The sequence below is a fragment of the Sturnus vulgaris genome, chromosome 3, assembly GCF_052056855.1.
Source record: "Sturnus vulgaris isolate bStuVul1 chromosome 3, bStuVul1.hap1, whole genome shotgun sequence".
NCBI classification, from domain to species: Eukaryota; Metazoa; Chordata; class Aves; order Passeriformes; family Sturnidae; genus Sturnus; species Sturnus vulgaris.
In genome coordinates this window covers 107,965,911-107,980,167 of record NC_142245.1, presented here as the reverse complement: position 1 = coordinate 107,980,167, position 14,257 = coordinate 107,965,911, and the positions used below count along the sequence as shown (strand labels likewise).

General features: G+C 41.4%; 1 protein-coding gene across 3 annotated transcripts in view; it reads left to right on the top strand.

Moving 5' to 3' along the window:
- The first annotated feature begins 398 nt into the window (after nucleotides 1–398).
- The window catches only part of ATAD2B (ATPase family AAA domain containing 2B), a 73,997-nt gene continuing 60,138 nt past the window's right edge, over nucleotides 399–14,257 (top strand). Inside the window, exon 1 of one of the 3 annotated variants that reach the window (XM_014872967.2) lies at nucleotides 399–589. In XM_014872967.2, coding sequence (XP_014728453.2) covers nucleotides 434–589 — 156 coding nt within the window. In that variant the 5' untranslated portion in view covers nucleotides 399–433. The remainder of the gene's footprint in view (nucleotides 590–14,257) is intronic. The other 2 variants (XM_014872966.2, XM_014872965.2) reach the window with 2 other exon arrangements.

Sequence of the window (14,257 nt, the reverse complement as noted above, 5' to 3'; positions counted from 1 at the left end):
GCGGCCGCCGCCACCCCCGGGCCGAGCCGGGCCGGGCCGGGCCCATAGAGCGCGCGGCGCCGGGATAGAACGGCCGCGCCGGGGCCGCAGCGCCCCCCGGCGGCGGCTGGCGGGGGCGGCGCGGAGCGAGCAGAGAAAGGGAGCAGGGACAGTAATGGCGGCCAGTTAGAGCCGGGCTGAGCCCGAGAGGCGGCGGCGACAGCGGCGGGAGGAGCCGGTGCGGCTCCGGCTGCGTCTCTGCCCGGCGGAGCGGCTTCCCCGGAGGGCTTTTCTTCCTTCTTCCCTCCTCCCCCCTTTCCCCCTTTCCCCCTCTCCCTCCCCTTCCCCTCCCTGCCCGAGCCCCCGCCTGTCCGCCCTCCCTCCCTCCCTCCCTCCTCCCTCCGCGCCGGCGGCGGTGGCGGCGGCGCCCCCCGTGTCCCCCCTCGCCGGGGCCATGGTGAACACCAGGAAGAGCTCTCTGCGCCCCCTGGGCAAAGCGGCGGCCGCGGCGGCCGGGGCCGGCAGCCATTTCATCTCGTCCCGCACCCGCTCTTCTAAGAGGGGCACCAAGGCAGATGCGGCCGGGCTGGAGGAGACGGCGGCAGCGCGGGTGAGGACCGGGATGTCCGCGGGGGACCGGAGGGAAGGAGGCGGCGAGGCCGGGGAATCGCTGGGGACAGCACCGGTGGTGCCGGGGGCGGGGGGGGCCGCGGGCACGGGAGCCGGCGGGGGGCGGGTGCCGAGACGGCTGTCGGAGGGACGGTGGGGCCGGCGGGCAGCCCGCGGTGAGGAGGCACCGCGGAGCCGGCAAGGACTCGGGGGGAGAGCCGCAGTCCCTGTGGGGCCAGCGCCGGAGCGGCGGGGGCCGCTGACAGGGGCGGGGGCGGCGGTGACACGGGCGGCGGAGCGGCCGCGGTGCCGGTGCCCGGTGGGGCCGGCGGCGGGCGGGGGTCCGGCGGGGTCCGGCGGCGCGGGGCTCCCCCTGCGGCCGCGCCCGGCGCTGCCGCCGCCAGACAAAAGTTGGGAGCTGCGCCCGCAGCAACTTCGCGATAAACCTCGGCCCGGATTTGGTTTGTGTGTATGTGTATGTGTATGTGTGTTTTTTTTTTTTTTTCCCTTTTCCCTAAATGACCTCGATTCGGCTGGCAGCTGCGACAGGAGGAAGCCGGTGTTCGGGAAAGCCCCCCGCCCCGGTTTTTGTGGCACGGAGAGTGTGATTTTTTCAAGTTTAAGTTGAATGCTTTCCCAGCCGAACTCGTTGGGGTAGCTTAGGTTAGAGACGGGCTAACTGCAAATGAAATTCTACAGCCCGATTTGGAGGATCAACACTTGGTAAATTCCAACTGGAAGAAAGAATTCGGGTGTCTGCTTTCTTCCTTGTCTCTAAACAGCTCTGTTGGCAAAACCTGCAGTTTTTGTTTTTAATTATCGAAGAATCACAGAATCGGAGAGGTTGCAAAAGACCTCTGAGATCATCGAGTCCGACCTATGACCGATCACCACCTTGTCAACCAGACCATGGCACCGAGTGCCACATCCAGCCTTTCCTTAAACAGCTCCAAGGCCGGTGCCTCCCCGGCCTCCCTGGGCAGCCCGTTCCCAATGTTTAATGATCCTTTCTGTGAAGAAATTCCTCCCACAGGAGGAGTTGTAGGCAGGACTCTTTCTTTGGTTGATGAAACTTCATGCATTGTTTTGAAGGTTTAAACTAGTATTAACAGCTGTCTACTTTGCATGTATATTACAAAAGCAATGGAAATATGGAAGTGAAATTTGAGGGTCCGAGTGTTTGACAGTCTTGCACCAACTGACCACGTCCTTGCTGAGCAAAGGAGGAAGTTAATCAGTCGAGTAGAAAAACCGTAGCAGATCAGAAGGATGTCACCAGGAATTCTCACAAAACCTTTTACCCCATCTTACCCCATCCATTTGGTCTGAAATACTAAACCAAATACAAATTGCTCAAGACTATGCTTCTCTTTCAGTTCTTTCATACTTCACAGTTTTTTCCTTCCCCCATCTTACTTTTCCTTGTTCCCTATTTCTTCCTTGTTTAATTTCAGTGGACTCCAGGGGATGCAGCACCATAGCTGTAAAAAGCTGTTCTGCTTGTTCTAGTGTGCAGTTTCTGTTTATTCATATCGTGGGTCTTGTGGTTTGTGAAGCAAAGTTTGAAGTAACCCTTACTGGCTTACTTCTCAGGGAGTTTACTGCTGCTAAGAAAACTAGCTTTGGGCTTCTTTCCAAGTATTTTTAATTCATGAGCAGTGTTTTTTTACTACAAATCATTAAAACATTCAAATTATGTTATTGTCATGGTGTGAGGAAAGGAGACCGTGCAAAATAGTGTAAAATACTGTAAATACTTCTCAGGATACTGCCCACACTTCTAAAAGAGCGTTTCTTCTAAAGTTAAATGTAAATTTTGGTGTATGGGAATGAACTTGTTTCGTTTCACAACACATCTCATGTGTTTGAGGTGGATTTTTTCTTTCCTTTTAAGATGTAATTGCCAAATACGAGCAGAAGTTATCCAAGAAGGGTTTTTTTTATTTTCCCCCATCCAGTGTGTTTTATAGAGTATGTATCTATCACTATATTTTAAAGTTGTTTTTATATAACTCTTTTTATTCTTCAGATGTAAGTACTGTCAGCAATACAGTGTCTTTCTGAGCTTCTGACTCTTCTTGAAGTAGTGCCAGAGAAGGATCTCAGTGATTAGGACATGAATAAGTATAGCAGTAGGGAGACAAAGCCTTTGCTTTTGGAAGCGTCTGTCGGGAGACAGATAGTGAGGCTGCGTTCAGAAAGTGTGCTGGAATCGTCTTCATGCAGTTCTGTGTTGGGGTTTTTTTGAGTTTTTTTGATTGTTGGGTTTTTTTTGTTCTGTTTGTTTTTTGTTTTGTTTTTGTGGGTTTTTTTGCAGTTGGCTGAATATTCTGCCTTTTCTAAATCTTTTGGGTGTCACATCAGGAAACCAGCCTTGCTACCAGCAGTTAATCGGGTTAATGGGGAGCTCGAGTTTGGAGCTCTGGAAGAGATTGGATGCTTCTTGTTTGCAGTGTGTGACTTAATTTTCTTGCATGGAGCTTTTAACCAGGACTCCCTGAGAAATGCTCTTCAGTGGGAATGCTTGTAGCCACCTTTCAGAATATATTTTAAAAGATCGTCTGTCTGTTCCTTATTAACAACAAAAAACGTAATCGTAACCTAATGGCATCCTGTAAGATGCTGAGTAGGCCAAATGAGGGGATAGGACTTGCCTTCTACCTCTTTGGTATCTATTTCCTATTTTTCTCTTATTTTTTCCTCTTGGCTTTTTCTGATATACTTCCCCCCCCCCCGATTTGTTTGGGCTTTTTGTATGCATTTTTCAGGATAGACCTGACTCGCTCTCAAGAATTCAAGGTTCCAGTCTTCTATTTCAATATTATGCTGAGTTATGTGTGAATAGTGTCCTTTTTTGTTTGATCTGAATCTGGAGGCAACACACATTTTGTGGAAATGGACTGTAATATCTAAATGCCTTTATCTTGTTCAGAGTATTCCCTCAGTAGTACTCTCTCAGCTTGGAGAAAGCAATGACGTAAGGCTTTGAAAAGTAAACTGGTTTGAATTATTGATTGGCGACCATGCAGTCAGTGATGGAGATGAATACATGTGTGTCTGTCTGCTGACCAGAAGCCAGATTAAAATGAACAAAATCCCTCACTAAATGGATCAAGGAGCCAAGAAGTTTATTGTCTGAGATGATGTCATAGCAGAGTGCATAGAGAGGGTACAGAGGGGAAAAAACTGGGCTTTGTTTTCTTCCCGTTTCCAGGACTGATTTACACACTATTTAGTAGATTTTGAAGTTCTGCTTACATATATATGTGTTCTGTTGTTATACAAATTATGCATATGTGTATAAAAATACAGATTTTTTTCTTCTGAGCATTAAAATTTGGGAAGTGTTCTAGCTTTATATTAAAGCATTCTGACAAGAAAAGCTCATCAAAATCTTCTACATAAAATTTTAACACAAGGCTGATAGGTTCAGTGGACTTCATTCACACTATGAAAAAATTTAGGATCCTGTGACCATAAGTGGTTAAATTTACACTTTGTGCAAATTCTACTGATATCTGATGTTTTCAGATACTGAGTCGTGATTGCTGGTAGCACTTCTTTGGCAATTGAAATCATTTTTCCTAGTCATCTCACAGCACAAATCAAAAGTGTTGATCAAGAATTCATTGTGTGATGAACACTATTAAATTTTGTCAGCGCACTAGTTAGACATTTTAGAAATGTATACAAGGTTAGCTTAATTTAATTAGCCAAGAAAGCATTAGCAGTGCCTTAAGGGCTACTTGAGGGCACGGTGATAATTGTAACACATGATCCTCGCTAAAAGTAGCGCTGCCGACACTGTTCAACTTGCGCGGCGCAACCCAGAGCTCTCCATTGTACTTAATTGCTAATGGGAGCAATCAGGGGCTGCAGGAAAGACATCGGTGCTGGAGTGAGGAAAGCTGGAGAGCTACACAGCATTTCTATGTGATGCCAGTGTTTTTCAGCATCTCTCACTAGAGTTTCTCAATCTGTAGCAATAGAAGTGTTTTCTGGTTTCTGGGTGATAATGCAGTTTTTGTAGCATAAACTTGTTGCTGCATTTTACTCTTCGAAAATCCTTTAATGGTCAGCTGTTGAAAACATAAAAAAATAAAAAAAAGATAAAAACTTACTATGATTTCTTTTAAATTACAAGTTTTAAACATAACCAATAGAGCTTTCTAAAAATCAGGTTTTCCTTTATGAAAGACTCCGATTGGCATATTTTCTTTCTTGTCTGTGCAAAGTAGTGTTCTGGATGCTCTGGTGTTTAGAATAAAGCTGTAGAAAAAGTTAGGTTTTCCTCCTTATGCTGGATAAATGACACTTGCTGGCCACCTGTGTAAAGTTCTTCAAGGAAAAAAGCTCCTGTCCAGTATCTGTGTTTTAAAGAACTGCATAGCCTTCGTGTTTGAGTTTGCAGTAGCATCAGTAAAGGTATTGAGGCTAATGCTTTTACAGTTCTTTGAAATACATCCCGAAATATAAAGCCTTGTGAAGTTATTCCAAACAATTTAATTTAAAGGAAGATTCCCAGGAAAGCTCATCTTTTCAGTGTGTAATAAAATCTCGAGTTCTTTCTGGTTTAGTGGTCTGCTGCTCTTTTGGGATTTATCAGGGAAAAATCAGTGTTGTAATATGAGTCAGGCAGGCCATTCCTTGGCTGTATGGTGTTAATACAGCTGTGAGCAGTGGGAAATGGAGCAATTGTTGGAAGCAGTCTTTGTTCAGGGTTCTGTCAAAATACCATACAGCTGGCATTTGTGATCCTTTTGTGGTTCTGAAGAGCAGTCCTGATTTTGAATTCTTCTTATGTATCCTGCCAAATCAGTCTAGGCTGCTCTCAGGACACCTGAAGTGTCCATGGTCTGTTTTGGGAGGCAGTAGTGCATCCTGTTTGAAGCATCCTTGCTGTCACACTGTTCCAGGGCCTTCAAAGGAAGCAATCCAAGGGCTAATCCAGTGAATGGATAAGATCTCCAAAGAGTACTCAGGAAATGGTGTTGATGTTTCGTGTGCTGCATTGCTTCCTCTGAATATTGGGTTTGTCCCAAAGTAATATTAATAAAAGCTGCTTCTCCAACTACTGTCTCTGTCTGAACTTCAAACAGAAGGTTTGACCCATGGCTGTGAGACAGCCCATCACAATTTTGCAAGAGTCGCATACAGCTCGGGGTTATGCAAGATAATTAGCTCAGGTAATTATATTCTGATCACCTCCATCCCCCTGCAGTTTCAGTTGCATGTGGTATGGTTTTGCACATCCTGCCCTAAATTGTTGAATGTTTGCTATGCTGTGGCAAAGTTTTAATTCCAATCTAATGATGCTTTGAATGATTTCTCTGTAAAACTTGATAAAACCCATCTTGTACCAAAGCATGCAGCAAGTAGGCATCAGTGAGCTGATGCTTTCATTGCTATGAATTTTGTGTGTTGTTTTGTAGCTGTGACCCTTTGAAAGATTGCTGATTATTTATTAGGTGTTTTATCTCTAATGGATTACTTTTTCTGTGGGTAATATCACTCATGAACCCATTTATTGCAAAGGGAGCTGACAATATGTTTTTATCCTTTTTTTGTGTACACTTCATGCTTTGCTGGTTTTTCTAAACAATTTTTTAGACTGACTTCACTCTTGAAATATTGTCTTCATTACCTTTGATGGGATTTTCATGGTTTATTTTAACCATTAATTCTGCTTTAAATTGTTCAAGTGTTGGTTTGCATTTATACGTGATTGGATTCTTTTTCTGAATAAATTTAGGTTTCTTTTTGCTCAGTAGCTACTCAAACAGGCACCTTTTCAACCTTAGATTAATGTATAATCTTCTGTAAGCCTTTCCATTTTGCACTGAGTATGTGTATGCTGTAATAGCTTCAACTCCAGCTGAACTAGGTATGAAGGACGCAGCTTTAGTTCTCCTATTAGAAAGACAGAACTTAGAAGCTTCTCCAAATTCCATAGTTCTTGTGGCCTGTACTGAATTTTGTAGTTTTACCTTTTTCCTTCTACTAGTGTCTGTTGATGGCCTAACTAATGTAAAGCTTTAATAGAAAGTTTGTGTCCAGTTGCACTTCGAATGGAGGCTTTGGTTTGGTTGTTTTCATAATTTTGGAAGGGGGCATTTTGCTTTTCTCCAGCCTCCAGTCAGTTCCTTCATTTTAAATGGATAAATAGTTGAGCCAAGCTATTTAAATAACCTGAAATGAAGAAGCTGTTCATTTTCTACATGTGGAAGAGATTACTTGCAGTGAAATTTGTTGCTGTGCTTCAGCAATCCCTCATTCCAAATACTTAATAACTATCCTCTGTTATTTCTCTGATGTATCGTTCAGGCTTCAAATTTTGTTTTTATTATGATTTAAATTTCAGTACATCAATCTCAAGATTTCTATCGCAATTGTACACAATTTTAATTTATTTTTTTCTCTTTTGAAAATACTGTCTTCAAGTACATTGTAGTTAGGGGTGCAGAAGTGTTTTTTAATCTTATTTTTTATCCACACGGAAGGCCACCTTCCTAGTTTCCATTGCTACAGACACTTCCTTGCTTAGTTTACTGAGTCTATTTCCTGGTCATGTCCAAACCTTGGGGAACAGTTTGGTTCAGGGCTTCTCCACTCTGTTCTCCTCTTCACTATCCTCATTTAGATAATTCTGCTGCTTTATTTAGGTTTATAGTAGTATTGAAGGAGGCCATGTCCTATAGGCTTTGTTTAGGATGTGGCTGTTAAGCAGAAACAAGATGGATTTTTGAGGACTGAGTGTAGGAATAAACATTTGAATGTTTTCATTTTTTCCACATCAGAATTGTAATAATTCTTGATTCTCAATTCATTACATAAATATAATTTCTGCTTTAAAAGTCTTGTTAACAGAGTCTAGAAACTCACAGAAATGGTTGATGCAGTTCTGACTAAAACTGTGTTGCTTTTAGTATTCCTTCAGTGTTAAATAAGGAGGATCAGTGGTTTTAAAAACTTCCCTTAAGTGGATCTACTAGAAAAACTTCTAAGTGAGGTGTGGACCCCATACAGCAAGTAGACTTCTCAGTGGACTTGATCTTCTGCAGGTGTGTGATTTCACATGTGCTGCTAGCTGTGAGCTCTGGCTGTGAACTCTGCAGTTGTGAAAACAACAGGCTCGCCAATATTAATGCTTGCCAGGCCATTTGATCAGCTGGATCAGGATCACGTTACTGGTCCAGCTGAAACTAATCTTCTCCACATCCTCTGGCTTTCCCTCGCCTCTCTCCCCTCCATCCTTCTGATTTGATTATCAGCTGAAATTTGACAGTATCATCCTAATTTTGGTGAAGGCACAGAGAAGAGGGGAGTGCTTGTGGCAGAAATGCTGCTGATGATGGGAAGATAAAGCTCAGCTCACTATTTATGGCCTCTGTCACAGTTTGGCAGAGGCTGCTCTGTAGGTCACTCTCCCTTTCATTCATGAACCAAGCAACCTGTAGATTGCAAGGGTTTTTTGTGTCACACTGGAGCTGTTGACAGGCATTCAGTGTGGATACAAACAGGTGTCTTTTTCTGTAACAGACAGAGGGAATGGTTGCAGGTGTGAAAATCCCAAATTAACAGTGCTTATATTTTTAACTTGTAAACTATTAACTTTTCTCAAAAGCTTTCACATTTATTAAATAACCTGAATTCTAGCGTAGAAGAGTTTCAGGAAATAAGATGGAAATCAGTTGAAATAATAAAGCAGATCTTCCAGTGCAAGAATTTATTTATTTTTTTTTTAATCTGAACAAACGGGGAAGAATTTATTCTTCTGAAAAAAGTCTAGATGATGGTATTCTTTGTGTTCTTAATGGTTATTATTGACGTGAGCATTGTTCACTGAAAAAAACTACAGAAGCTGAATGTTAAAAGGATTCAGATCATCCTTCAATTGAGGCATTCTTTACTATCATTACCACTAATGAAATACATCGTTAATAGTTGTTTATTCCAAGATCATCAAGCACTTAAGCATGAACATTATTTTTCCTTAACACCTGTGGAGAGCCAATGTCTGATAAATGACTGTGTGCAAACAAGTGGAAATTAGAGAACTGCAACCAGGAGATGTGTTCTTTTAAGCTGACGTTCTTTTTTTTTAGCTGTCAGCAAGGTTAATGCATCAGGGCCTTCATGAAACTTGGAGTTCCCACTGTGGTAGTTAATGTGCTCTAATCCAAATACATGTATTTCTCAGCTTTTTGTCATTTGAAGGTTGAGGCAGAATGGTTTGGGTTGGAAGAGGTGTTGAAGATCATCTCTTCCCAATCCCCTGCCATGGGCAGGGACACTTTACACTAGACAAGGTTGCTGAGATCCTCATCCAATTTAGCCTTGAAGTAAAAGTGCTTTTACACTGGATTTTTAGGACACAAAGGTAGATATTCAGCCTGCAGCAGTATGTTGTGTACCATCACAAATACAGTCGTCTGTATTATGCTCGACCTCAAGTTCAGTCATGTTGCCTTCTTTCCCCAGACAAGTGTATCAAGTCTTACCTCTTCCCTCTAAGCAGCCAGCCAGTTCTCCTCTACATGAGGGGATGAAGGCATTTGCCAGGAAAATGTGGGTTGGGGTGGGGAAGAGAGGAGCTTGTGAGGATGCGTTGGTGCTGGAGAGAGTGGGTAGTGTGGTGTGTCATCCTGAAATTAGGGCATAGTGTGGATGTGTAAGGCAAGGTGTGGTACCTGGTTTGAGCACGATGATGAGAGCGTTTCAGCTACTGAACGTTTGTACCAAGCACAAGGAGAGTTTTACTCCTCCTCCTCCCCTCCCTCTTTTTGGTGAATAAGCTATAAAGCCAAGTGGTGAACTTAAAAAAAAAAAAAATAGAAATAGGATTTGAAGAGATTTATTAGATTCGGGTCAGATGACATGTTCACAGTCATAAGAAAATTTGTTGATCTAGTAAGTAGAATTTGGAACCAAAAAAACCTTAAAATATCTCAAAGAGATTGTGAAGCCTTCTGATTTTTCAAAAATTGCTTAGTATGCCTAGCCCAAAAATGCATTAGCTTAATGCTAGCAAAACCTAGCTCTTCCCTAACTCTCATCAGTAGATCTTAACGCACATCTTTAATGCAATTAAATTTTTAGGAGTTAATGTTTCAATCCATATTTTTTACTTTTGCAGAAACTGATACACAAAGGAACAAGTGGCTTTTCCAGAATCACTGGACAGGCAGCTAGACAATGTTTTTGGTGTATTTTATTGGTGTTTGAAATGTGTTGTATTTTCAGCGAAAGCAAGTTATTTGTTAACTGAATAGTTACATAATATGAGGGCAAGGATGAGACATGAGCTTAAGTAATTGGGGTACTGGGGACACAGTCACATTTTTTTCACGAATAACTGTTTTACTTTGGAAAGGCAATTTTATCTTTTTATACTGGAGGATATAAAAGTTCGTTAAATGCACTAAACAGTCCTAAGTATTTTAGATCTCTTAATGGACAGCCCATTTCAAGAACTTCACATGAACTGGTAGGAGAGAAGGCAGACTCGTTTTTTTCACAGGTATTTTTAAAATAAGAATCCCAATTAGTATTCTGGGACATCCAAGAAGATGTGTTGTTAATCAAAAGATGTATTTCAAATTAGAAAATAGAAAGTTAGAAATAGCCAGGATTTAGTTTCTCCAATGTCAGTAAAAATATGATTGAGACATGTCTGAAATTGTTGTCTTTTCAGAGAGTCAAGTGGAAAAAGTTACATTTCGATATCAGAAGCTAGGATTTAACTAAAGTTAGAAACAGAGGATTTTGAAAACCTGTGGCTGAAGCAGATTTTAAAAAATGTTTATTTCATTATTATTAAGAGAAAGTAACTGTCAGGGTCTTTCGTGCTTGTTTAGTGCATTAAAAAGAAAAGCTATTTGTGCAATTAACAAAATGCAGAGGAATAGGATTGATCAGCTGAAGATTGAATATCAGTGCATTAATTTAATGTCTTAAACATGGGAAGAGGCTGTAGAAAAAACAGTTGCTGCAGCTTTCAAGGGAGTGTGTTGGAAAGTTGCCTGAGTGAGGAGCTGTGTGAGCAGTGGTGCGAGTGTTGAGGGTGTGGCAGACACTCAGCAGGGTGTGCCCCACAAACTGGATGGCGAGGACAGCAAGTTTGACCATGGTGGATAACTTAGATATTCATGTCTGCATGCCTGTGTCTGACTACAAACGAACCTGTGGCAAACCAGACGGAGTCTTTTTCAGAAATTGCAAGGTGTGGTTGTGGTTTGAATGTTATATCATCTCTTGCTTGAGAACTCGGTGAACTTGTGTTCACATGCTTGGAGATGCCAGTGGTAGAGATGGTTTGTACTCATCCTCTGTGTCCAAGACCTACTGGATTAGGATTATTTTGAGGGGTTCAGACCAGCAGTCTAGTGAAGAGTTCTTTGGTTGTTCTGTTGGCCAGGAGATTCAGTTTAGAAGAAACAAAACCCCCCTATCCTTTCCCCTTCAAAGATGCTATAAGTAGTCTTTGTATTTTAACTTGGGAATTAATCAAATGTCATGCTTTAGCCAACTGGTTCCTGTGATACACCTGAAGGCACTGTCAGTGAGTACTCCCCTGCTATGTGTGTTCTTCAGTCCTGCTGAAAGATGTACTGGTGTAGTCATTGTGCTAAGAGGACAAATTGAGAAGGAAAAGGTCAGTTTTATTAATTGATTTCTAGTTTGTGTTTTCCAAAACTTAAGAACTACATGTTTTAAATAAATCTCTGTTAGTATCAAATTAGTGTTTTGAGATTTAGAGATGGATAGAGAAGAGACTACGGGTAATGATGTATACCAGTGTATTTGTAGCTTGCTCATAGATGGGTATTAAATAAACAGTGTTTCTGTCTTTCTCCTTTTCATAAAAAGCAGAGAAAGCATAGAGATAATATGCAGCTATATATATGTTTTCTTGCTTTATTATTCATTTTAGCTTTTGTTTCTAGATATATCAGGACCATTTGTTCAAGTGCCTTCAGTTAAGGTGTGTTACCAATTTGCTCCCCACTGCCTCTGCCTAAATTGAATCTTAGCTCAATAGCTGATTTGTGGTATTCATTCAGCTGTCACATTCCATTTTACTCTTGAATCCAAAGATAATGAAGACTGTATTTTGCTAGTTTAGACCATGGATGTTATCCTGTTAATGCCAGTTGTTTCCTTACTCATTATTAGCAAGAGTGCTTTCCGTAAGAGGTGGTTCTGGTTGTTCTGGATCACAGCTGGAGTTTGTTGAGTCTCTCTTTTCTGTTGGATCAATGCAGTTGCACTAAATTATATTTCTCTCTTTGAACCTTCTGACACTATGTAAAGTCATTTTTTGATTCTTCTATGCTTGCTTGCTCTTTGTTGCTTTGGTATGCTTGAAGGCAATTCTGACATGATTAAGATTTTATTAATTCATATTTTCTGCATTCTCTCAGCATGTCAGTGCGTTTGCTTCAGTGCCAGTGTTTCATTAGGAGCTTTGAGTTCAGTGCATCAGTTCCTACTTCTGCAATTGCATTATTAATTTCTTAATTTTTAAGTTTGATGCTTGTATCGTATCTTTCTAGTCCCAGAACATTTTCATGATATCTACTCTGAAGTAATAAGTTTCTGGGTTGAAGCTGAAGTGCTATTTTTAATCATTAAAGGTATAAATGGTTTGAGACCCAGTTCCTTGAGGGAGCAAGTTGAGTGCTGTAGAATCATTAGACCTGTTTTGCTATAAATGGGAGGAAGCAGTGGATAGACTGCTCTCTGTAAAGGCTTCCGAAACTGAAATTAATTTCCTTTCTTGTTCTACTGTATCCCAGTTTGGGTAATCTCTTGAGTGTTATGGAAACTCTATCTCTGTATTTTACTGTGGGTAGTGAAGGTTCTGGATGGTAATCTGATTTGATTCCCTAGAGCTTGAATTTTTAAGATTGTCTGTTAAGTGGAAAATGGAGCTTGGATTCTTGGTAATATATTTAAAATTTCAGTGATTTCAACTTTGAAGTAGTTTTGTCACTACTTCATGGTAAAACCATGCACTAACTGTGTTAGTGCATCTTGCACAGCATGTACTCTAACGTAGGTTAGTATTTGGACTTGAGTATCTTAAAATTTAACTTGGTTTGTACTTGCTGAGTTTGTGCATAGAGTTAATATGCAGACAAGTGAGGCTCAGCTGAAAATAATAGCCTAAACAAAGAATAACCTAATTAAATAAGCCCCTTAATTGCTAGTCTGGTTCCTTAGGCAGCTGCAAGGAACTGATCGCTCATGTGATCACATTGACTGCCTGCTCTTCCAGTGTCTGGAGCTATTTGCCAGTATGTGTTCATTTGACAGCATTAGAAATCTCAAAAATACTCAAATGTTAATGAATTTTGTGAATATTTGTAGCAGAGGGAGACCTGAAGTAGCAGAATTTGTTTCCATTGCCAGTATTTTGTTTTAACTGCCATCTGACAGCACAAGATCCTAGCTGAACTTGAGACTTGGGACCAGAGGCAAGGCACTGGAGGAAATGCAGAGAAAGGTGATGATAGAGGACTCAGAGGAGTTTGGCTTTTTGCATGGGAAGGGGTGGAGAGGGCATACAAGAACCTGTGCATTACTAATTTCACTGCTGGCAAATAGCTTTAATGTTACTCCTTGTAAAGCTTTGTTACATGCTACTTCATCTCTCCTCCTTTCATTTTCTCTTGTCTTGCTTAGCCGGTTTTAAACTGGTTCTGTGGCTTACCTTGAAACTCTGCTTCTGTCCTTCACAGGGGAGCTTGTGTAGTTTTGGGAGGTAGTTACTAAAATTGACCTAAGCAGGATTGTATTTCTCTAGGTCCAGAAGTAAACTGATGGCTGAATAAAGCAAAAAGTCTATGCACAAATACTTACAGTGTTCAGAAGTGAATATGCAGGCTATTAAAATTTTGTAAAAAGTTGATATTTTGTAGTTTCAGAACGTTATGGGCAACAGCCAGGTGCTGCCCATGTATTTTATAGTGCTAACAGGGTGTTTTGTATTTAGGAATGGTGGTAGTTATTATCTTTTGTAGTTGTCTGATCCCTCAGTGAAATCATTAAGATCAATGACAAGTTCATCTAACAAGGAAAGTGAGCTTTTGCATCTTTAGTGAGCTCGTCTGGTTTATGGGTGGATCAGAGAAACATTGGAAGGAGATCCCAGGAGGTTGGTGTGGTGCTGTGTAGTCAGGCAAGGGAGAGCATGGGCTCTCCTTGTGTCATAGGGGTGCTGGGCTTGTCTTGTCAAACTTTGCCCACACATTTGGATTTCACTTTCTAAATACTGTGCTGTTTTGTCTTCCTCTCTTAAAAAACAAGACTTTTCTTTTTTAAAATTTTCTTGAGTATGTGGTACGTAATGTTGAAGTATCTGGACTACAAATCAGATTGTTGTTAATAAGCCTGATGAACAAATGGGACTTCTGTGGTCATCTCCTTGTGTTTAAGTAAAATTATCTCTTTGTCATAGTTCAAGTTCTTACTGACAATTTCTGGACCTTAATATTTGAAAATTGGTTCTCTGCTGTTGCAGTAAGGGATATTTAGTTCTTAAATCATAGACTCATAGAACGGTTTGGGTTGGAAGGAATCTTTAACATCATTTAGGTTTTCAAACCTAGCCATGGGCAGGGACACCTTCCACTATCCCAGGTTGTTCAAAACCTCATCCAATCTG